The sequence below is a fragment of the Hirsutella rhossiliensis genome (genome assembly GCF_020360975.1).
Source record: "Hirsutella rhossiliensis strain HR02 chromosome Unknown scaffold00008, whole genome shotgun sequence".
Classification (NCBI taxonomy): Eukaryota; Fungi; Ascomycota; class Sordariomycetes; order Hypocreales; family Ophiocordycipitaceae; genus Hirsutella; species Hirsutella rhossiliensis.
The window spans coordinates 605,357-626,593 of NW_025408674.1; the positions used below are offsets into that span (position 1 = coordinate 605,357).

Here is a 21,237-nt window from a genome sequence, read left to right on the forward strand (position 1 = left end):
TGCTTCTTTACACTTTGGCTTCTCAGGCCCACGCCCCTCCTGTCTCTTCCCGCACACACCTCTCCTCTCCACCCTTGTCCCCTGTCTGCTTCGTCCGTTCCCACGCCCTCCTCCCTCTCCGGACGTTGGATCACCTATCTTTTTACGCACCTGCTTCCCGTGCCTCGCCTCGCCTCGCCTCGCCTGCCTTACAACACAAACCTCTCACCCAACACAATCTCATCCGAGTCCTTGTTGCAACCAGAGCTCCGCATCCGCTCGAAACGCTTTATCGACTCGCCCACTGTATTCTCAACCTCGGCCTTCACCAAGCAAAGGAAAAGAGCCCATTCTCGACTTCGTCCAGCAGCACTCAACCATTTACCGTCCCCATCTCGTCCATCCACTCACCCGGCATCCGTGGTGGAGTTGACCCGACATCGAGGAACAGCGGCCATTAGTGTCCAAGGTGTCAGTCATCCGACCTGGAGCTCAAGTCGGACGGAGCCCGAGCCGGATTTGGGAGCGGATGCCGTTCGACAACTCACTCCTTTTCGCCGCGTACGACGGCAGAGGACGAGTCAACGCCCGCCGAAGTCGCCATGCCATGCCATCGAAGAGGACCATGGTCTAATTTAGAGGACAAGTATTTGATGCAGCTCGTCCATGCACATGGCCCTCTCAACTGGGTTCGCATAGCCCAGACACTGGGCTCGCGCACCGCCAAGCAGTGTCGCGAGCGCTATCACCAGAACCTGAAGCCGACGCTAGACCACGAGCCCATCACTCCCGAGGAGGGTCTGCAAATCGAACGCCTTGTACACGAGATTGGCAAGCGCTGGGCCGAAATCGCCCGTCGACTCCATGGCCGGAGCGACAACGCCGTCAAGAATTGGTGGAACGGTAGCCAGAACCGCCGCAAGCGCCTCGACCGCCGCCGCGCCGTGGTACACACGCCAGCAGCACCATCCCACGCATACGCGCATGTACAGACACACACGCACGCCTTTTTTGACGACGACAGGTGTCCACGGGTTGTGCCCTTGCCCATGGTGAGACCGGGTGGCCTCCCATTTCCTTGGTCGGCCGCCTGCCCTCGCTCTCCAGCCGCCGACGGCCATGTACTCCACCGTTATGTCCCATGGGGCGAGGCGCCTTTACCCTCGCCCTGCTCATCTGAGCCCGCGGAGTCGGATGCCGGCTCCAACTACACGACGTCGCCGGCTTGCAGCTCGCGAGTCCTGGACCAGACTCCCATTGAGCTGCCGCCCTTGCGAACATGGCAGGCTTCAAGGTCTAGGGGTGCCCGCCTGCCCAGTCCCAGTTCCTTGGCTCCCCAAAATGGCCAGCCCGGGTCGCAACCTCGTCCGCCTCTGGCGGGAGCCCTGGGTCAGCTGCCAACGGCGCCCAACTCACCTGTGCGGAGCCAAGAGCAGCAGCAGCAGGCCGGGTCCGGGTCCGAGGATGCCACTCGAGATAGGGACTCGAGGATGAGGCTGGCGACGCTGCTTGGTTGACGAAGGCTACAATCATGGCCACATGAGCCTTTCAGCATGATGATGCCATTTCCGGAGCCCGCTCATATGCTGAGGCCCGGGGTCGAATCCATGCTGCGAGGAGGGAGAAAAATAACGTGCGTTTGTACACGCATGATTCACGTCGTCTGCTGTGGCGGCGATGCCGTGAGCACTGACTCGGGAAGTACTTTGATTTTTTTTCTTGGACGGATGAAGCAGGCGCCTGGCGGAAGCGTGGCCTCGAGTGGCAACGGCGTCGGTGACGCAGTGTGACAGGCAACATGCGGGCAGCAGCAGGTTGGGTCGGGTCGAGTGTCATGGTGGTACTGTCACGAAAATCAAGCCACCTGTTGTTTAGGTGGTATGTTCAAGGCTCTAGTTAATGGGCCCTTGGTTTTCCTTATCGGGCCCTTGAAGTGTGGCTGCGACTGTGGCGGACTGTCAACCAGAGTTGGAAATCGATCTTATAGATCGATTTTCGAGCCTGATCGATCGAATTTTATCGATCGTCACCTTCAATCGATCGATATCGATCGATCGCTGTTTGATTCGAATCGATCGACGATCGAATCGATCAATACTAAAAATCATCCCTATCTAGGGTGATCTTGCCCATCAGTTGAAGAACTTGCCTCCAATTGTCCCCTTCAAGCAGACCAAGAGGAAGTGTCGGCTGATAGATGCCAGCTTTACTCCAGGAACGAAGACACTGCGCCATCGCCACAATATGGCGTCGTAGGCGAGATCTCAGTGGTGTTATCATCCTCCCACAGCTGCTAAAATCTCTTTCCGTTCCTGCTGAAGACGACGCGATGGTAAGGTAGTCAACAGCCATATAAGACAGCCGAGGAAACCGCGCAACACCAACGTCCTTCCACCAAGCGATTGGGTCCGTTTTGTATGCGATATTTTCCACCGGCGGCTCTGATAGGTACTGATCAAGCTCGTCCTGTTCTTGCAAGGCGGTTGACTGCTTTGGTCCTTTAATTTGCCGCCCTCGAGGCTCAGGGCAAGCCAATGATCGACTAAACGCCAATCGACGCTCAATATAGTCCAAGCCACTATTAGTCGTATCCGCTGAAACACCATCGCAGGATTGCCGATGAGCCATGTTCTTGTACCTCTCTTTCCAGACTGTCGCTAAGCTTCTCGCATATGTTCTTTCCCACCCGACGTCTGACGAGACGGGAGTTGGCTCCAAAGCCGTTCCAGAGCGCGCCACTTCTTGCAGGGGTGGAACACCACTGCCGCTACATATGCGGTTGAGGTCAGCTTGCTATAGTAGTCGTTCAGCTTCTTCCATCCGAGCTTGATGTAAATCTTCAAAACCCTGCGAGTTCTTGCGTCCATGTCATTGAACAGGTGAACCTCTTTCATGGTCTGATCTTCGTTCTCTTCGATTATAACTCCCTGAACTGCTAGTTCGAGGTGGTCAAGGAGCATCTCTACCACCGGAAGTACTCATCGAACCCTCCTGACGTGGAGCGTTTACCAGCAATACCTCGCCCTGGAGTTGCTTCGAGGCGATCTTGAATGGCTGAAGGATCTTCTGAACCGCAACAACGACCTTCCATTCTTCAAGGAAAGTTGTTCTTTCAGTATCGCTGGTTTGTCCTGTTCTTTGCCGCCTTTGCCAAGCCATCGTTCCTCGATGATGGAAAACATCCTGTTCAAAGCCGTACGCTTCAGCAGAGCGCGTGAGGCCATCGCCTCATCGGATTGCCAGCGAGTGCAGACGTTTTGAACCCACGTAAGAATAGGTTCAGTAGGAGCGGTTTGCCGTTGAGCTTCGTAAAAGACCTCGAGAAGTTGACTGCTCGTTCGAAGAGCAATGCCAATATTGTGAAGTTTGCCAAATGGCCCAAACTTGCGGTACTTGTCCACTTCTTCGCCATTGATGATGTCGGGCAGTACGTCCTGATCCTGACTGCCTTCTGGGACTGTTTCAACCTCGAATCCTTCTTCCATGCTCGGCACACAGAAGTCGTCGTCGGTCGCCAGCTCATTGATAGCGTCGGACAACTGGCGCTGCTCTTCCTCTTCAGCCACAAAGTCCTTATCGCCCCAATGAGCAAGCAACTCGTTGAAATTATCCCTTTTGCTGCCGTACATCATAGCCCTGACGGCCAGGTTCAGAAAATGAGGGCGCAGCGGATGCGACGCTCTTCCCTGTCGAAATCGAACTCAGCGGCAAGCGCTTCCACAGCCGTATCATTATTCGTAGCGTTGTCAAGCGTGTAGTACCCGATTCTGACGCCGGATAACAGTCAAGATTGTCAGCTAACGGACCCAAGAAGTGTTGACTGTGGTTCTATACCTGTCTTCAAGACCAAACGCGCATATTGTATCTGCAACTTCATCTGCAAGCGCTGCTCCAGTATGGCGTTTCGCGAGAGCCGGCAAAGCCAAGAGGATTCCCCATTGGTTCCAATCTTGGTCGATAAAGTGGGCGTTGATACCGAGGAATGATGTGTTTTGTCGGGAAGTCCAGCCATCAAAGGTAAAATGAATCATACTTCTCGCTCTTTGAAGCAGCTCGCAAAGCGGACCAAGAGCGCGATTATACTCATCTAGTAGCAGATTCACAAGCGTTGCCAGTTGGTATCTGGCCTTCCTGGAGAGCCGGGTTGTTGTAGAGAAGGAGTCGTCTGAAGCGCTCAGAGTTTACGACATTAAAGGGGAGGTTATGATATGTAAGCCAGTCGAGCAGGAGCAGTTGATTCATCTTCGGATCGAATAACGTATGCAGATTGCTGAGAAGAGTCTGATCTCGAGGGTTCGTCGGATCGGCGCGAAGCATATCAAGCAGGTTCCGTTCTGCACCTCCACTCCCGGTAACTGAGCCTGCACGTTGTCTAGAAGGTGGCTGACAAGTTAGCGGGCATGATCGAACGACGTGGAGATGGGGTACGGAGAGGTGGCACAAACCACGACTTTGTGCTCCTTCCTCAGATGTCGGACGACGCTTCCCAGTCGAAGCGATGAAGACGTAATGTGCTGTCTTCGGCCTGTCCCGGAGGAAGCATCTCTCGCAGATCCATACGATCTTGTGGGGCCGTGACCTGTTGTCCTTCATTCTGAATCCGAATTGCCACCACCACGTCCGTTCTCGAGAAGGGTCGTGGCAAATCGTGAAGCCGGGGAACCGCCCAAATTTATCAGTCGTCCAAGCTTCATAATCTGGAAACCCCATGGGTGCATATTTAGTTGATGCTGAACTGGTTGTCGGCTCGAAGGCGGCGGCGTGGAGGAGGCGATCTCTATGTCCTCATCAAGCGCGTCCATGGTGGGAAACGTCCGTAAACAATGTGGGCGAGGTCAAATCGAAGGGTGCGAGGCTGATAAGGTCGAATCTGTATGAAGTCTACTCGGACAGGCTGAGGCCCGAAATAATTCCTGGTTGCGACGCGTACTGATTCCGTTGAACGGGAGGACTTGCAAACGCAAGAGACGGAGAGATCAATTTACTTTGTCGACACGCGACGCGCGGCAACAAGATAGATATGACTGGCTGCCTGGGACCCCGGTCGTTTGCCAGGGTGTTTGGCAGACGCGTCGGGCGGCAGCATCGTCACGCATCCAACCTACGCAGCCTACCCTGGACACCTTGTATGGACATGGCGAACGACGATCAAATCGATCGATTGGAGGTTGGATCGATACGATATCGATCGAGCAGGACTTCTAATCGATCGATCGAAATCGAAATCGATTCGATTAATCGATTCGATCAAATCGATTGTACGATCGATTTCCAAGCCTGCTGTCAACCCTACTTTGCGGCTTTGCCTGCGCGCCGGTGCGACACAGTCCCTGATTAGGCTCTCGCTCCGTAATGCAGCTACGGCGCTCTCTGCAGCAGCTTGCCAGGTCTCGAACTTCTGGCGGAAAAGTGACTCCATCGGTGCGGCGTTGGTGCGTTGGGGATGCCCTCACTTTGGTATGCGTTCTAAGTGTTGCACCAGTCCACCAAAAGTGGAGGCCACCTCCAATGGTGACTGGTTGTCTGGCCTGATATGCTCCTAGCTCTACACTAAGTTAATTAGTGACAAGCTTTCACAGTTGACGGCTCAGGTTTAAGGCGGGGAAAGGACGCGGCAGTCACGTGACTATTTAGCCACACTTCAAGGGCCCGATAAGGAAAACCAAGGGCCCATTAACTAGAGCCATGTTCAATTGAACATCAAATCTGCTTCGCGACAGGTACGGCTCATGAATGTTCAAAGGCAGCTCTTTACAGAACTCTCACACGGGGTCGCGCTCTTGGGCCAAATAGTGTTTAAGGAGCATTCATTAATACCCAGCTCTGTCTGATGGATTTCACCCCGTTCAGTTACTGCCATGTCTGCATCGTCGGGGTGTTAAGGCTACGTAGGCGTGTCTATAGGCGTGTGTGAGATGGATCCTTGGTGCGCAGTGTTGTTGGGCCGGGCCTGGAGCAATCGGGAGGGCTTCGACGACAATAGGGAAAGAGGCGCAAAATCAATTTCCACCTTTCTCCTTGGTTCCGAGCCTGGGAGTCACCCTGTCTGTGTCTCTCCGTCTTGTGGTGCAAGTACGAAAGTACACATGGTTTCAATTGGTAAAAACTCCCCCCCCCTTTCTTTTCCTTCCTGTGCCGGTCGGGTAATCTGTTGCATGACGTGGTGCGTTGCACGACGCAGTGAGGCCGAAAGAGGGGTGTTACCGAAAGAGGGGTGGGGGAAGAGGGCATTCAGGAGGGACAGACACAACGAAATACAACGATCACACCCATTGTTACTCTCAGCAAGCTGAGAGCGCGGGCGGAAGGATAAGGGCAGGCACAATTGAGTCCAAACGATGATGCATGTTTTTTATCTATCTGTGTGACATTGAGGGGTATTTATACGAATAGATACCTATCTGGGACCCGTGGAGGCCCTGAATCAGGCCAATTCCGTGTATCCCGATTAGGCAATGTTCCTCTACTGTATCGATACCTGACTCAAGTCCCTGTGTCTGACCTGCCTCTTTCACCGGAGTTTATACGTGTGCGGATTAGACCGTCAGTCTGCTCCCTCTGACAGTTACACATCAATGCCCACTTGCATGCTCTCTTCGTGAGACGGGACATTTGATCCAACATTTTTAGTGCAGCCTCAACGCCGCGCACACCGCACCACGCACTCCACTTTGCATTTTCAATGGCTTCAAATAATAAGTAAATCATACGCTCATTTTATATGTCTTAAAAGTGAGATGCGACATGCGTGGAATGGTGTAGGTCATTTTCAAAAAAGCTGTCCACGGGTTTTTCTGCATGTCTACGACCCAAGTTGGCTTACGAAGGCACTAGCACTCGGGACGGACACGGCAACTGCCGCGACCGTTTGATTGAACTGTGTAGCGTTTCTCATTCCTCCCGCTCCCGTTTGTCTCCCCGTCCCTTGCGTCGCTCCGGACGTTCTAGCAACTTACCGTTGGCAACAGCATTTTGGTTGGGGAAGCGAGAACCAAAGCAAATGAATGATGCGGGTCGCTGCAACCCCTGCCTCCACCCCTCCCAACTAACAAAATGCAACGGCTCCACATAGGTTCGGACGCAAGGAGGACTCAGAGACCACAGGCGGTGGGTGATCTCGTTGCCGTGCTGTTAGAAGGGAACATTGCATATTGGAGGCAAAGTGCCCGAATCGGGTGTGTGAAAGCAGCCAGCTATGACTGCAGCGCTGGTTCCAGACCCGCCGAGGCAAAAGCTTTGCCTTTGCTTTTCGAAACCAACAATTCTCACTGTTTCCCTTCCCATCGTCAAAAGGCCACGTCTATATCTTTTACCACCACCGCCGCCGTCGTCGTTACTACTGGCTCTACTTGGGTGCGATTGTGCCATTCCGCGAATCCGCCCATCACCATGTCGCCGACTCAGCTGCATGGTCCCCCCTAACACAGCTAATCCTTACAGCCCAATATGGCGTCGTTGCACCTCACCATGGATGAACTCAACAAGGCCGCACTCGAGCATTTTCTCCACCAGCCCGTCAGCAGTGACAAGATTGTCCTCTTGGCCGCGACGAAGCACCAGGACCTCCCTCCCGCGCAAAAGAGCCCTGAACTCTGGTCCGCCATACCCGTCGAAGAAGACAATATACCGACTCTGGGGGAGTTCATCACCCAGCTGGTCGTGTCATCTAATGTGCAGGTACCGACGCTCATGTCAACGCTTGTCTACCTGGCCCGCGTTAAGTCCAAGCTGCAGCCCATGGCCCGCGGTCAGCGGTGCACCATCCACCGCATCTTCCTGGCTTCCCTCATCCTAGCCTCCAAGTATCTCAACGACAGGTCGCCCAAGAATAAGCATTGGGCCAATCACACTCACATCAACACGGAGATGTACAGCTTCGGCTTCACCCGCACCGAGGTCAACATGATGGAAAAGCAGCTCCTCTTCCTGCTTGGGTGGGAGTTAAGGATCACGACGAAGGACTTGTACCGCGAGCTCGACTTCTTCCTCGAGCCCGTCCGCGCTCAGATTGTCGAGAGATATGCAATAGCGATGCGGCCGAGGAGGAGCAGAGGCGGCGGCAGGAGATCTACATCCCTGCAACCCACTATCACAGCCCTGCCTTACCCCGAGGCAACTCGCGCTCCCACGACGCCACTCCCGAGCACATGCGCGTTGCTGGAGGAGGGAGGACCTACACTAGCTCGGGCAGCTCGTACGCCTCGTTGGCTCTTTCGAGCCGACAACAGTCTTGCTCGACCACGCCTCTGGAATCGGCCGACGATGCGTATGTTTGCGAGACCCAAATTCCCCGCTTATTTGACTCGCCCGTCGGGATTGTTATCAACACTGAAACGCCCAAGGACGTGCCAGTACCGTTGAGCATGCGAATGCCGCCTTGCAAGATCTTGATGGAGCAGTATCACCAGTTTCACGAAAACGCAGCCAAGAAACGCCACAGATGTGGCATATGGGGAGGACTCTTGGCCGTGGCCGGGGCTGTTGGTTCTTAATGTGAGGTGATGGATGTGTGTTGCTGCAGGTTGGATCATGACAACCCTGGCTATGTGCTACATGCTCTCTACTTCCCTGCCATCCATTCTGCCGCATCGATGAACTAGAATGCAATGAATCCGCGCAGCGAGACAGGCATTCGGCGAGTGTGTTGATGTTCGGACGAGCGAGAGGGTGACTAGATCTATGGCATCTTCTCAGGATACGTGGAAAGCTGGCCTTCCCGCCATACCCTCTGCATTATTTCTCGGTACTAGTTAAAAGGCCACCCCGTTACGTTAAACGGCCACCCAAAAGTGGGTCAAGTGTGGCTTGGTCGCGCGCAAGGTCCGATGCCGCAAAGGTATGTGCGCGCATTCCTGCCAGCATCGAGGTGCGCGCCAGAGGGCATGTTGAAGCCGCAGTTGAAGCCGCAAAGTCAAGCTGGCCGCGATGCAAATATATGTACGTAGGGGCATGTTATTGGAGTCGTAGAGAACACACTTCCGCCAATTCAAATGCAGCGGTAACGCCGGTAGCTATAGTAGACCCTCTGCACACAACTCCTGCTGTACAGACTCCTCCTCATCCACCTGCCGGTCCATCTCGTTAAAATCGGCTAAAGGGTCATCTTCATCCTCTATATCTTCACCTCCTTGACAAATTGAGGGTATCGGGATTGGCTGTGTGGCACAGCGAATTGTGCCCTGCGTCTCGCCCGGGCCAGTAAGCTCATCGTCAGAGTCAGGCGTGCGGCGTACGGCACGCTGATACGCTCGCGGCATCGCTGTGCCAGGCTCGTACGAATCGCCATTGGCTTGAAGGTAATCCAACCCCCATTTGGTCACATCAGCAGCGCTGCCGGCGGTGTTGACGGTAGCAGCAGCAGCGTTCCCTCCAGCCTTGCCCCCAGCCTTGCGCTTCTTACCCGTAGCCTTCGTCTTCGTACTTTGAAGAGCCGCCGGCGCTGTGGACGACGGCGGCCTTGTGGCCTCGCTGCGTTCGTCGGATTCCGCGATATTGTGTGCTGACGGCTCTCTCCGCGTGCCGTTACGACCTCCTGCTGCCTCGAGGTTCCATGAACCCTTGGGCCGGCCTTTCCCGCGCATAGGGAGTGGATCGTGCGGAGCATCGTTAGGGCTTGTGTTCTGCCACCTCTGGCGATGCCAGAACTCGTCAACGTCGTTCATATCGAAGGGAACAGCGGCGGCGGCATTGAGCCGCTTGAAAATATCGCGGCGGCAAGGGAGGCCAAGACTTGACTTGAAGCCGCAGTGATGAAAAAGATCACAGCGGCCGGACGGCGGCTTTGCTTGGTCGTTTGAAGCGGCATCCCTTGCCACGGCGCGGTATTCGCCCCCTATCTTCTGGAGCGCCCAGTTAGAGAGGATTGGCCGGATCTTCGCCAAGATCGGTCTAATTGTAGAGGTTGATGTCTTATGTATGGCTTTTTGTTGTGTATTGAGGATCTCGGCCGACTGGTGACGCCAAAAGGCTTGGAACCGTCGGAAAACGGAGGTCAGGTCACCCGTTGAGGACCAAAGGAACCGCTTCATTGTAGAATGCAGGCCCTCCACGATAGAGGTCGTCGTATGTCCTAGGTGACGATAACGGTCAACGTAATACAGCACAATTTTTTCCTTCCAGGGCTCGAGCCACGTTTTAACCGCATAATCCACTGCTGCCTGTGGGTGACGGCCCGCAGCAGTAAATTCCCGTAGTCGCTGATTGTAGCTTGCCTCGTCAGGGGCATTGACGAGGGCATGCCACTCCTTGAGGAAGGCCGTGAACTTAGGAGTACGGATAACGCGGTTCCCTTCCTTCATTGCCTTAGGGAAGTGTGGCCTACACTTCGTAAGAACGTTCTTGTTGACGTGCCAGCGGCAGAGTAAGTGAATAACGTGCTCGAGTTCTGGGCAGCTAACGAGGGCATTCATGAGGGCAAGGTCACGGTCTGTGACGATGACCCGCGGCATCGGGATTCCTTCCTCTGCTGCTAGCTCGAGCAGGCACTGCAACGCCCAGCGGTATTGCGGTTCTGCCTCGCCGTTGAGGAAAATAGAGGCCACGGAGAAGGTCTTCCTCTCTGCTGTAGAGCCGCACACGTTGAGGAGAGGCATGTTGAAGCGGTTGGTCTTGTACGTGCAGTCCAAAAGGAGGATATTCGCGTACTGCCGCCACAGCTCAATGCCGCTACGCGGTGAGATAAAGAGGCCGGTCAGCCGGCCCTCTTGGTCACGTGTATCCCGAAAGAAGAAGTCGGAGGTATTGAGTTGATCGTAGAGGAATTGAATTGGCGTGCGGCCGGTGAGCTCTTGGAGGCGGTACGAGGCAATTGCGTTCCTCACGTGTTGCCCAGTGATGCCAGCGAGATCGGGATCTTCGTGAGAGAGGCCACGGAGGTGCGAGGCGATGAGGAAAGGCCGTAGGCCGCAGTTGTATAGGTGGGTGATATGCTCGTGGTGCCTCTGGATAACCTCGGCACGATACCTGCTATGTGTGATAGCAGGAGTAAATTCGTGGTTATGGGCTTCCCCTAAAGAAGAAGGCGCTACGACCCAGCCACCCGGGTGGGTGGACTTGGAGGCCGAGCCATTGGCCTTCCTCACGATGACGCGGAACTCGCAGTTGGTCTTTTGAGTGCTGGTCTTGCGGCGGCGCTTGGATTCGTGGGCGCCCTCATCGCCTTGATCCTGCCAGTGGCGGCCCTTTGAGCATCTCAAGAGAATCCATTGTGGATTGGCGGCAGAGGGCTTCTTCGTACGCACGGCTAAGGCAAACCCTTCCGCCCGGGCAGCAGCGTGGCAGGCGGCGATGGCATCCTCGTGGGATTCGAATTGGAGGGCGTAGACGGCTTCCATTGTTGCGGCGTCGGCTGCAGCAGATCGCGAAAAGCTCCACTTTTGACACGGTTGTTACCTACGCGGACGAAAATCCGGAGATCAAACTTTGCGGTATCGGACCTTGCGCGCGACCAAGCCACACTTGACCCACTTTTGGGTGGCCGTTTAACGTAACGGGGTGGCCTTTTAACTAGTACGTATTTCTCCTCGAAATCTGTCACGAAAAATCAAGCCACCTGTTGTTCAGGCGGTATGTTCAATTGAACATCAAATCTGCTTCGCGACACACCCCCTCAGGGAGGCCGGGACGATCCCGGGATTCCTGGACCCTTATGCTTGAAATCTTCGCATCTGAACAGACACTCGCATCTTGGGACTTTTTACACAACGGATTCCCTGTTCTTCCTGGGCCCCTACTAGGCAGACACTTCGGGGAAGCCAGGCGGGACTCGAACACCGACTCCATCGGGGTGCGCGCTAGCCTAGGTGGTCGTGCGCAGCTACCGGGAAGTTCCAGGAGGGGTAACCCCTCCTCCCGGGCTCATAACTGTCACGAAAATCAAGCCACCTGTTGTTCAGGCGGTATGTTCAATTGAACATCAAATCTGCTTCGCGACAAATTCTGGACGGACTTTTAGAGTACCGTTAGATAGCTGGCGGATATCGCAGGGCTTTTAGTGCGTGATCGGCGGATGACCCCGCAGATGACAGCCCAGCCCGTAATATCCCGGATTTCCTGGTGATATCGGCAGCGCGACGCAGGCGCCCGACGGCTGCGCATCGCGGCACAATAAAAATTGTACCTACGTGAAGCCCTGCGTCTGACGATTCATTTGATCTAACTTGCGTATCGGTAGCTTGCGTGGTTGTGATATTGTGTCCGGAAACGTGAAATGGGTCGGATTTTCGGGCGGTCTCCAGCGTATCGTTCAGCGCACTGCCGCCACATCTCCACTAAACCTCCACTAAAATAGTCGACTATTTCCAATTCTTCTCATTACTGGTATAACAGCCTTTGGCAACGCTAGACTCATCGTGGGCTTGGTTTTCTTTACACTACGGACACAAAGATACTATCATTTTACTCGTCAGAACGAGACGAACAAGATGGCATCAGTTTTGTCACGACTAGATGGCCAAATCTGACTTAGATTGCTCAGGGGTGACCTAGGCCATAGACACTCGGTGATCTCTGTCACATGTAACTGGAAAGATGCCATGCATGTGAGGGTTATAGAGAGTCAAATTGGCCTTAACCACTGCCAATGTCAAGGGGACAAAGGTCCCAGTAATATACACAAGAATGGTGCCCCTGTAGGTTGCGACGCCTCCTCGGCTGGGGCGGAATATCGCTTGACAATCTGATCCAGGAGCTATTTATTTTGGCCTGTACGCCCTTTAAGTTGCTTAAAAAGCCAATCTAATGAGCGTTGCCCTCTCTCCTCGTCCAGCTGTCTCGCCGACTCATCTTCTGACCAGCCGTTTGCCTGTCACCGAGAGACCACCTCATCGACGATCCGTTTGCGAGTAGAAAAGAGTTGCCTCTCATTACGTAGCCGCCACTGTGAGCCCCATCGCCTCTCTAACGCGTCAACCGAGTCCATATAGCCTGCCAGACCATGTCTCCAGAGCCTCACGAGATCTCTGACTGTACGAATAGTACGTGGGAGTCCGATCTGTGGAGGTAACTCTGTCGTTGTCGTGATGGCCGTTGGGGCTCTGGTCTCCGGGGATGAAGACTGCATTCGTTGCGAGGATGTTGGAATACCTTGCTGTTGTTCGTATCGAACAGTCTGACGATGTGTTCTGCCGAAAGGGCTGATAGTTGTGACTATAGTGATCTCAGCCTTGTTGCGTTCTTGGATCTCGTCTTTCAGCCTCGTGACTTCTGCTTAAAGAGAAAATACTTCGTCACGCCTTGCACTTTAGACCAGTGGTGCAAGGCATACAATCAGCCGAAGGCTGCAAGTCTGCTGTCAACGGTAAGGCAGGCCTGAAAATTCAAGAATCTACAGTCATGCATTCATTGCGTCATCTACGTCTTGGTAGCATCAAGTGGAGTTACGTAGCCCCTAGCCGTTCTTATACGGATTCTGAGTGAGAACCTGCCAACTCCTAAATCTTTGGTCCCTCATCTTCATCTTGATACCCTCCGGGGATGTATGTCAGATGATTGCGGTCGAACGGGGCATCGAGCATCAACCCCTGTAGCGTTTTTACACGCGAGACGGCCACATAACTCAAACCTGTCTGAAAGTCACGGCAGGACAGATCTGTCACGATCCTGTCTTCGGTGATGCTCTGCGACTTATGAACCGTAATGGCGTAGCATACGACCAGGGGAAACTGAGTGCGAGTGCAGAGTGTTGCTCCAACGAGGAAATCCCTTTTTACTGCCACAATCGGGACAATCTTCCTACCATCCGCGGTGGTCAGGAATGCCGGTCCGGTATATTTGTCAAACTCCATCATGATTACACACGGTTGGTCTCGGATGGGATCAGCGCCAGGTGCCCAGCCAATGTTGTGCACTGTGCCGCGAGCGCCGTTGCAGAGGCCAACTTGTTGCCAGAGGTTGCACGTCAGCATTAAGCGGGCACCAATGCATACAGGGACCTGTTTCGCAAGGTTGCCCGCCTTGTCGTCCGGAGCAGCAGCCGCGCCGGGGCCAACATTTGTAGCGATGACCTGAATGACTGGTCGGTTGAGGCGGTCAAGGTGGTAATGGTTATATTCGTTCACCCGGTCTTTCGTGGCATATACCCGTAAGGCGTTGGCGAACCTGGCGACCTCCTGATCGTCTAGCTTTGCCTGCACGCGGCCGGAGAGAAGTTTCCAGGACTCGTGGGATAGTAGGAGCGGCCGCAGTTCTCCGAGAGCCTTGCGAAAGGACGCCTGATCATCGCCGCACTGCCGCTGAACAACGCTCAGGAAGACGGTCTTATCGAAGCGCATATAAGCGTTCCTTCCTTGATCTCCACTCCCTGCACCTCTTTGTCGTAGTACAGCGGTTTCTGTAGAACAGGGGGAAGCTGGAAGAAGTCGCCGACCAAAAGGATATTGAGTCCGCCAAAGAACTCCTCGTTCCGATGCGGAAATGCCTCACGGAGACGGTCGTCGATCCAGGATAGCATACGCAGTCCCAGCATACTCTTCTCGTCAATGATTAGGTACTGAATATCCTTCAGCTTCTTCTGGAGCTGGGCCTTGTCGATGGCGGAGAGCGGCCTGAAGTCCTTGTTGATCGGGAGGTGAAGCAGCGAGTGCAAAGTAGTGCCTGATATCTGGTTCCCTGCGACACCCGTCGGTGCGGCACGCCAGACAGGTGTCACTCTCCCGCGTGTAGCGGCCTGGAGGTGCGCCGAGAGCAGGTTGATGAGATATGACTTGCCTGTGCCACCGCCACCATCGACATGGAGTAACAACTGGGAACGGTCTTGGGCGAGAAAGTGGCCCATCACCGTGTCATACACGATGCGCTGCTCCGGATTCAGGGCATCGCGTGCTTCCAGAGGCTGGTGCTCCACATCAAGGGAAAGGAGCTTTCCGCCTTGCGTTGCTCCCAGTAGTTGCCGCTGAGAATATCCTCGTTGGTATATCGTCCCACGTGAGGAGCCCAGTCATAATTCACGTCGATATTTCGCCGGCCAAGTACGTCGATGTCCTCTTCCTCCAGCGGCCGGTCTGGCAGCATGCGGGCGAGCTCATGCCAGTCCTCCTCTGCGATGGGCTCGTCATGGACCTCCTGCTCAAACTCATCGTCCTCCGCCTGGAGCTCGTTTGTTCCCACCTCCCCGTAATGGTCGTCCTCATGGAAATGGTGTCGCTGCCGACAACACCGGTACGCCGCAACAAAGGACTCAAACCGCTGCCCGTCCACAGCAAGCAACTCCTCCGGAGCGCGATGCGGATGGGCCATCATCAACTTGACGCGGCAGAAGTCATGAAACTGGGTTGAGGTTTCCACTGGCCTATACCGAGGACAGTAGGACAGAACCCTCTTCTTCGCGTTCGCACCGAGTCTCCTCCATGTCTTGAGATTGTACGACTGCAGGTACTCGAGATAAGTAATACTCTCATGCTGGTCATTTCTCTGCAGATATTTCCGGTAGCTGCCGACAGCCTCACTGACATCATCATCGACGCGGTACGACCGCGCATGCTGCTCCAACGGGCGGCAGTCGACGTACACAACCACCCGAGTCCCTTCCTGCAGAGGGATATTGAGTAGCAAGTGGGAGATTTCCTGCGCTGAATAATCTCTCTCCGCAATCAGCTTGTTCATGAGGCGAGAGGAGAAGGACAACAGAGGTTGGTGGTGTGCTGTATGCGGCAAAATCTGATCCGCAAGCCTGCAGTAAGGCTCTGTCTTCTTCTCCGATTTGCTGCAATACTTGGCAGCGTATGTAATGACTGCTTGCAAGCTGGTGCATGGAGATATGTCAATGTTGGCCAACCATCCCAGAATGATGGCAGGATTGAAATGGTTCATGAGGCTGTCGTTGCGGGCCGCCTCGAAGATGTAGTACGACCTGCCTTCCTTCCTGATGACCGCGGCCAGCTCTCTCAAGGCACGGGGAAGTCGAAACGACACTCCTTTCCGGATTCGCCACGTTGGCCGCCTCAATGTCGCCAGCAGCTCCTTCCATGTCCCTCGCGAGGTCACCGCTTCCCTTCTGACTCGCAAGCAGTACGTGGTATTGCATCTGTGGCGCTGGCAGCGGTTGACGATTTGCGAGAGCCGCAGGAATGTCATCTCCACGCCCAGCGGATCCACGCTCAGCGGATTGCCCTCCCCCTGAGGCACAGTCCTACGGGGCTCCGGGTTCACGGCCGTGACGTGGAAGCCCCATACGCGTGCAAACATGTCACGAGCAGCTTCGTCCTCCATGTCGGCGGCTGGGCCCTCCTGCATCCAGTACAGACCGTGGTTGTGCGGACTGCCACGGCCTTGCCATTCATATCGATCCCAGTAATCCGTGACGTTGAACTTTTTCCGCAACACGATATCTCGAAAGAAGCAGTATCGGCGGTAGAAGTGGAAAGCAGCAATGTGAGGGTTCTGACGCAATAAGTACCGCGACAATGCCATCCTTTCCGGCTCGGACGCGCGCAGCCATTCTCCATATCGGGGCATGTGTTGGTAGAGGCTCCGCCAGTGCAAATCGGCTGGGCTAAATGTGATAAATGCGCCAGGACAGCCCAGGCTGTACGCATACGCCTCGAGGTCCCGCCTCTTTCTGTTCCAAAGGGCGCGTACCGCGAATCGACACCGCATGCCTTGTGATTGAGTTTATCAGCGCCTGCGCCTCGGGATCCTCGCTGTGTTCGAGCGCCTGAATAAGCTGCTCTCGCGAGCGCTTCACGGGTGCCATCATGTTGCTTCACGAAGAACTTCGACCGCGCACGTGCTTGGGACCGCATCAGGGTATTGAATGCGACAAAACGGAAGGTTGGGTGCCGCGCAAAACGCCCGTCGTGCCACCGCATCGCGTGCTCGATGTAATCCTTGTAATCTATCGACCGCAAGCGAGGCTCGACAAAGTCGGCTCTCCCGTCTGGGAAGAGGCATGGGAATGCCAATGAGAGCAGGGCATGAGAGCGATTGAACTCATTGATCGGCGTATGCCGTATATTCGGGAGCCGCAGCTGCTGGTGCCGCGCCCGCTCTTGGGAGCCTGTGGCAAGAGGAAGACTTGCCTCCGGTTCTGGCTCGCCCACGAGAATAGACCGCAGAGCATCGAGCTCGTGTCCTTGGTCAACAGGTCCGGTACCGCAGCCGCGTCCTCTAGGTCAGGCTCCGCCTCCTGATCTTCCTCCTCCGGTCTTACATCGGCAGCCTCCACCTGGCTTTGGGAATGGCGTCCACCACATTGCCGTCCTCGGGCAGTTGGCTCAGTCGCTCGTTGTCGATGACGATGCATCGGTATCCAGGATGGTGATGGCGGAGGTAGTCGCCATATCATAACCGCCTGGCGGCGCACACGGAACTGACGGGTAAATTGCCGGCTTAGATTGGCGTGTGATGACGTGTTGGCAGGACGCAGCAACACCGTGTTTAACTCCCGTGGCAGAAGTGGGAGCTGGTTGTACACCAAGCCAACCTCACGAAGAAAGTGAACGACATGCCCCCGATACTTGTACTGCTGCCCTCGCACCAGCATGATGTTCACATGGACGTGGACGCGAGCGATCAATGACTCTTCTGTAGGCGTGAGCTCAGGCAATCGTGTCGGTACGGGACCAAAGTCAAGTTGATTTTCGGCAGAGAAGAAATAAGGCTCGTCAGAGCCGCGCTTCTCATCCTTTCGATAGCAACGCGAGCAAATGCCGTCATAATCAATTCCCATCTGAAACCAACACTCGCGACATCGGCTGCAGTATTCCATCTAATCATTGTCAAGTTTGGTCTCCTCGCCACAGCGAATGCATACGATGGAAACCACGCCACCTTGAGACCCTCGATGAGGCATAGGGTTCACTGCGGTTGAAAGCAGCTGCGTACGATGGGTTTGTTGGCGACCCGCGATGCTCAGAGTAGCTCTGTGACATTCAGGGCAAGTCGGACCCACGAAATTTTGAGTTACGAGAAACCATACAACCAATCAGAGAACCTGGAGAAGAGTTGGCTACAGAAGAGAGAGAGAGTTGGCGACAGTAGATTGAGACAGGAAGAAGAGTGAGGTCGAGATACGAGACACGGCGAGAGACGTAGAGCATTATCGTGAGTGAAACCGAGACAGAGCGTCGGGGAGGCAGGCTAGGCCGCTGGAGGGAGATTTTGTTTAAAAAGGCGCAAACTCAAAGGGCGTGGAGAGACGGCAGGGTTGAAGAGAGATGTGAGTGGGTAATGCACGTCTGGGCGAGTGGAAGGCTCGGAAAATTTACATGTGCTACCGGTATAAGTCGTAGGTATAAACAGAATAAGGAGTATATTGGGGAAGTTTTGACTTGATCGTCTTCATGAAAGGGAGAACAAGAAGAGAAGAGAATGTGCTATTCGAGCCTTTGGCAGTTGATTTTGAGGATGATGAGACATGTTGTCATGTTGTATTGTTTCGTTTGATGCTTTAAAGTTTAGAGAATATTCTTGGGCGGACGTCGGGCGCGCAGTGGTCGGGAAGATATCGACGCGGGAGGTCTGATAGAGCCAGAGGCGGATGTGTCTTGGTGATTGACCTGTTCGGTGTCCGTCTCTGACTCTGCGGGTCTTCCGGGGACAGAAAGGAGGAGGTATCGGATTTGGGAGTCTTGACCGTCACAGTCGGTGATTATGGTGGAAGTTTCGGGAGAAAGTCGCGGTCTCTTGGTTGGGGTTTGGTAGGGATCGGGCAATGACCGACTTGATGCCAGCATAAGGATCGACTGGGCCAGAAGCATGCGGCGTGGGGGAGGCGGGGCTTTGGGCGGCCTTGGGTTTCTTCGTAGAGGTAAACCTGGCCAACGCAACGCTATAGTCCGAGGGATTGCCGACCGCGCTCTTGGGTGTCGTCGGCAGTAGTTGTGTTGCAGAAGCCTGGTCGGACATGGCCTTGTCGTGGAAAGTCCACGTGTCGGGGACGACGATGAAGATATAGTCTTGGTCGAAAGCCGGGGCATGTTTCATGATCTGGTGATCCAGTAAGCCGGCGATTTTGCCCGTACAGGTGAAGAGAGTGTTCGACTGGAACTGGCTGTCGCGCCTCTCGGTCATCTTCTTGCATAGGAGGTCCAAGGATTAGCGTGAATGGGGAAGATGACGAAAACTTGGAAGGGTGAAAGCCCTTGAAGGGGGTTTTGCCGGGAATCCCAGGACAAATAAAGGTGGAGAGCTGGACAAAGCCGCAGCAGCTCAGCTGGGTGTCGTCAAGGGCCGCAGCCGAGTTTCCATGCAGGAGGTCGCGGCCGGAGCCGATGACAGGTCCCGTGAAGGAGACAATGGGTTGTATCGTTGGGAAAGTATCCACCGAGCTGAGGTGCGAGTGACAATTCTATGGATATCGTCAGGGAGGGCAGTGGCGACAGAGAGATTTGGAGCATAGACTCACGGTTGGTAGCTGTGATCGCGGACTATAAGCGCGGGGACGGTGTATTCTGTGATGTTATCATCGTCCGACTCCAAGCCATCACGTCGCTCGATTTCCCACGTCAGGGCAAAGGGATGAACACGGCCGACCATGAAGAACCATTGCTCGGTCCATTCCGAGGAGATTATCTGTTGGTTGTATATGGAAATATTAAGGCTGAAGAAGATGCAGGTTGATGGATTGCCAGTATCTGACCGGATTGCTGCATACTCCGGAGTCGACAGCCATGAGGGCGTGGGAAGGAAGACCCTCGCTAGGGTTTCTGCGTTGAGCCCTTTGACACGATGCTCATTCTGGTAGGCGAACCTAGCCGGGCAGCCGGGCTGGACAAAGGCCATCATGGACATGTCGGCGCCAGCATTTTCTGGCTGTCAAGAGGTTGCCGCGGGAGGACGAGGTATCGACGTTGAGCTGGGAGGCCGACATCGTGAGAACATGGCAGATGTAGTCACCGTGGAAGTGTAAATGAGGGGTTACGCAGAGTGGAGGTGGGCATCCTATAAAGCAGGTTTTCTTGCTGCTCGAAAGAGGGCTCGCGGCTAGGGTCGGGGAGACTTAAGAGTCAGAGAATGCTACCTAGGTGATAGATCAGAAGCGGGGGTATGCGGGAATGAGCTGGCGAGGTTCTTGAACAGTCTCGACCATCTGGTTCTATGGTCGTGAGTGAAGTAGGAGCCGGGGTTGGAAGTTGAGTAGGGGTGATGACTATGTCGCGAGAAGTTGGAGGTCGGCGAACAGTAAGGTTAGTGTGGGTAAGTCTGCGGAGAAAGAAAGTCCAGCAGTACCCTTCGGTGTCATCGTTGCATGGAGTAGATAGCAAAGGCGACAATAACGAATGAGAGTGAAGGAAAGAAAGAGGTTATGGTAGTATTGCAGGGGTCCCTTTTTGACGGTCGTCGGTAGTTGGATGGGCATTGCGTGCGGCTGAGCGAGGCGGGTGCCGACCGTGTCGAGTCCACTATTGGGACACGGTGAAGTCGGATATAGGGGACGACCTGAGGAGGAGGATGCGAGTTGGTCACGAGAACTCTCAAGAGGGTTTGCAAGTCGAAACTCCGGTGGCTAGTGACTACAAGAGGACAGGCAGGGGGATCCTGGCTGTCGCTTTAGCATGAAGGCCGTTGATGCGACGTTGGTGGTGGCGAGGGAGCAAACCTAGCCGGGTAGTCCGGTTGCACGAGGGACACCGTGGACATGTTATCGCCGGCAGCCTTTTGGCTGTTGCTCGACGAGGTGGAGTGGCAGATATTGATGGAGCAACTGATGCGCAAGGTGGGTGGGACGGCGTTGGAAGGGCCGGAGAGTATGGTTGGAAGTGTGCGGCGGGCGGTTGGCGCGGCCACCCCATGTGCCGGAGGTCGGCAGTAGCCAGGATTCGCTGGAGTGCGCAAAGAGAGCACGGCGATGGAAGGGCCGCCTTTGGCAAAGCTGGGGTAGCAGGTCGCACGTGGAGACCAGCCGAGGGCCGGGACGGTGGACGCACATAGGGAGGGTAAATGGGGGATTACAAAGGGGTAGTAGTATTGCATCGCTTCGGTACCATAGGCAAGCATTATAAGGGAAGAAACGCCACGGCCATGAGAGTAGTGATCGTTAGGAAGCTTCCCACTCGGAAAGAAATAGTGTACGCCAAGAAGCGAGATTATCCAAGTGGAAGTGCTCCGGAGCCAAAACTTTCTAGCCTGTTGCCAATCCACGCTAGTCGACGTCGAGGAGGCAGTAGCATGGCGGACAGTCCTGCAGGAAGCTAGGCGAGGCGGCCGCTCACCGTGGAGCCTGTTCGTTGTCAGTCGAGGATGGAGAAGAGGTAGGAACGGGGAGTGCCTGTTTCGGGGTGCGGAGATGATACAGGGGCAACTCCGAGAAGGGCACGGAGC

The 21,237-nt window shown here is 54.9% G+C and overlaps 5 protein-coding genes across 5 annotated transcripts; 2 read left to right on the forward strand and 3 right to left on the reverse strand.

The window, feature by feature from the left end:
- Positions 1–581: 581 nt before the first annotated feature.
- Positions 582–1,496, forward strand: HRG_07323 (myb-like DNA-binding domain-containing protein; the record flags this gene model as incomplete). The annotated part of the gene is made up of 2 exons (XM_044865794.1): positions 582–926; positions 972–1,496. 2 exons carry the CDS (start codon positions 582–584, stop codon positions 1,494–1,496), a joined length of 870 nt encoding a protein of 289 aa, XP_044718758.1.
- A 5,929-nt stretch (positions 1,497–7,425) lies between these two features.
- HRG_07324 (cyclin domain-containing protein) lies at positions 7,426–8,471 on the forward strand (the record flags this gene model as incomplete). Its single annotated transcript, XM_044865795.1, has 2 exons — positions 7,426–7,913; positions 8,009–8,471. 2 exons carry the CDS (start codon positions 7,426–7,428, stop codon positions 8,469–8,471), a joined length of 951 nt encoding a protein of 316 aa, XP_044718759.1.
- Positions 8,472–9,975: 1,504 nt separating this feature from the next.
- On the reverse strand, positions 9,976–11,312 carry HRG_07325 (MULE transposase domain-containing protein; the record flags this gene model as incomplete). Its single annotated transcript, XM_044865796.1, has 4 exons — positions 9,976–10,048; positions 10,119–10,185; positions 10,301–10,987; positions 11,045–11,312. The coding sequence occupies 4 exons, from the start codon at positions 11,310–11,312 to the stop codon at positions 9,976–9,978; spliced, it is 1,095 nt and encodes a 364-aa protein (XP_044718760.1).
- Positions 11,313–13,409: 2,097 nt separating this feature from the next.
- Positions 13,410–16,672, reverse strand: HRG_07326 (PIF1-like helicase domain-containing protein; the record flags this gene model as incomplete). Its single annotated transcript, XM_044865797.1, has 8 exons — positions 13,410–13,710; positions 13,777–13,982; positions 14,037–14,234; positions 14,285–14,869; positions 14,926–15,219; positions 15,292–15,342; positions 15,427–16,463; positions 16,555–16,672. The coding sequence occupies 8 exons, from the start codon at positions 16,670–16,672 to the stop codon at positions 13,410–13,412; spliced, it is 2,790 nt and encodes a 929-aa protein (XP_044718761.1).
- A 1,880-nt stretch (positions 16,673–18,552) lies between these two features.
- HRG_07327 (uncharacterized protein) lies at positions 18,553–19,698 on the reverse strand (the record flags this gene model as incomplete). Its single annotated transcript, XM_044865798.1, has 2 exons — positions 18,553–18,967; positions 19,322–19,698. The coding sequence occupies 2 exons, from the start codon at positions 19,696–19,698 to the stop codon at positions 18,553–18,555; spliced, it is 792 nt and encodes a 263-aa protein (XP_044718762.1).
- Positions 19,699–21,237: the final 1,539 nt, after the last annotated feature.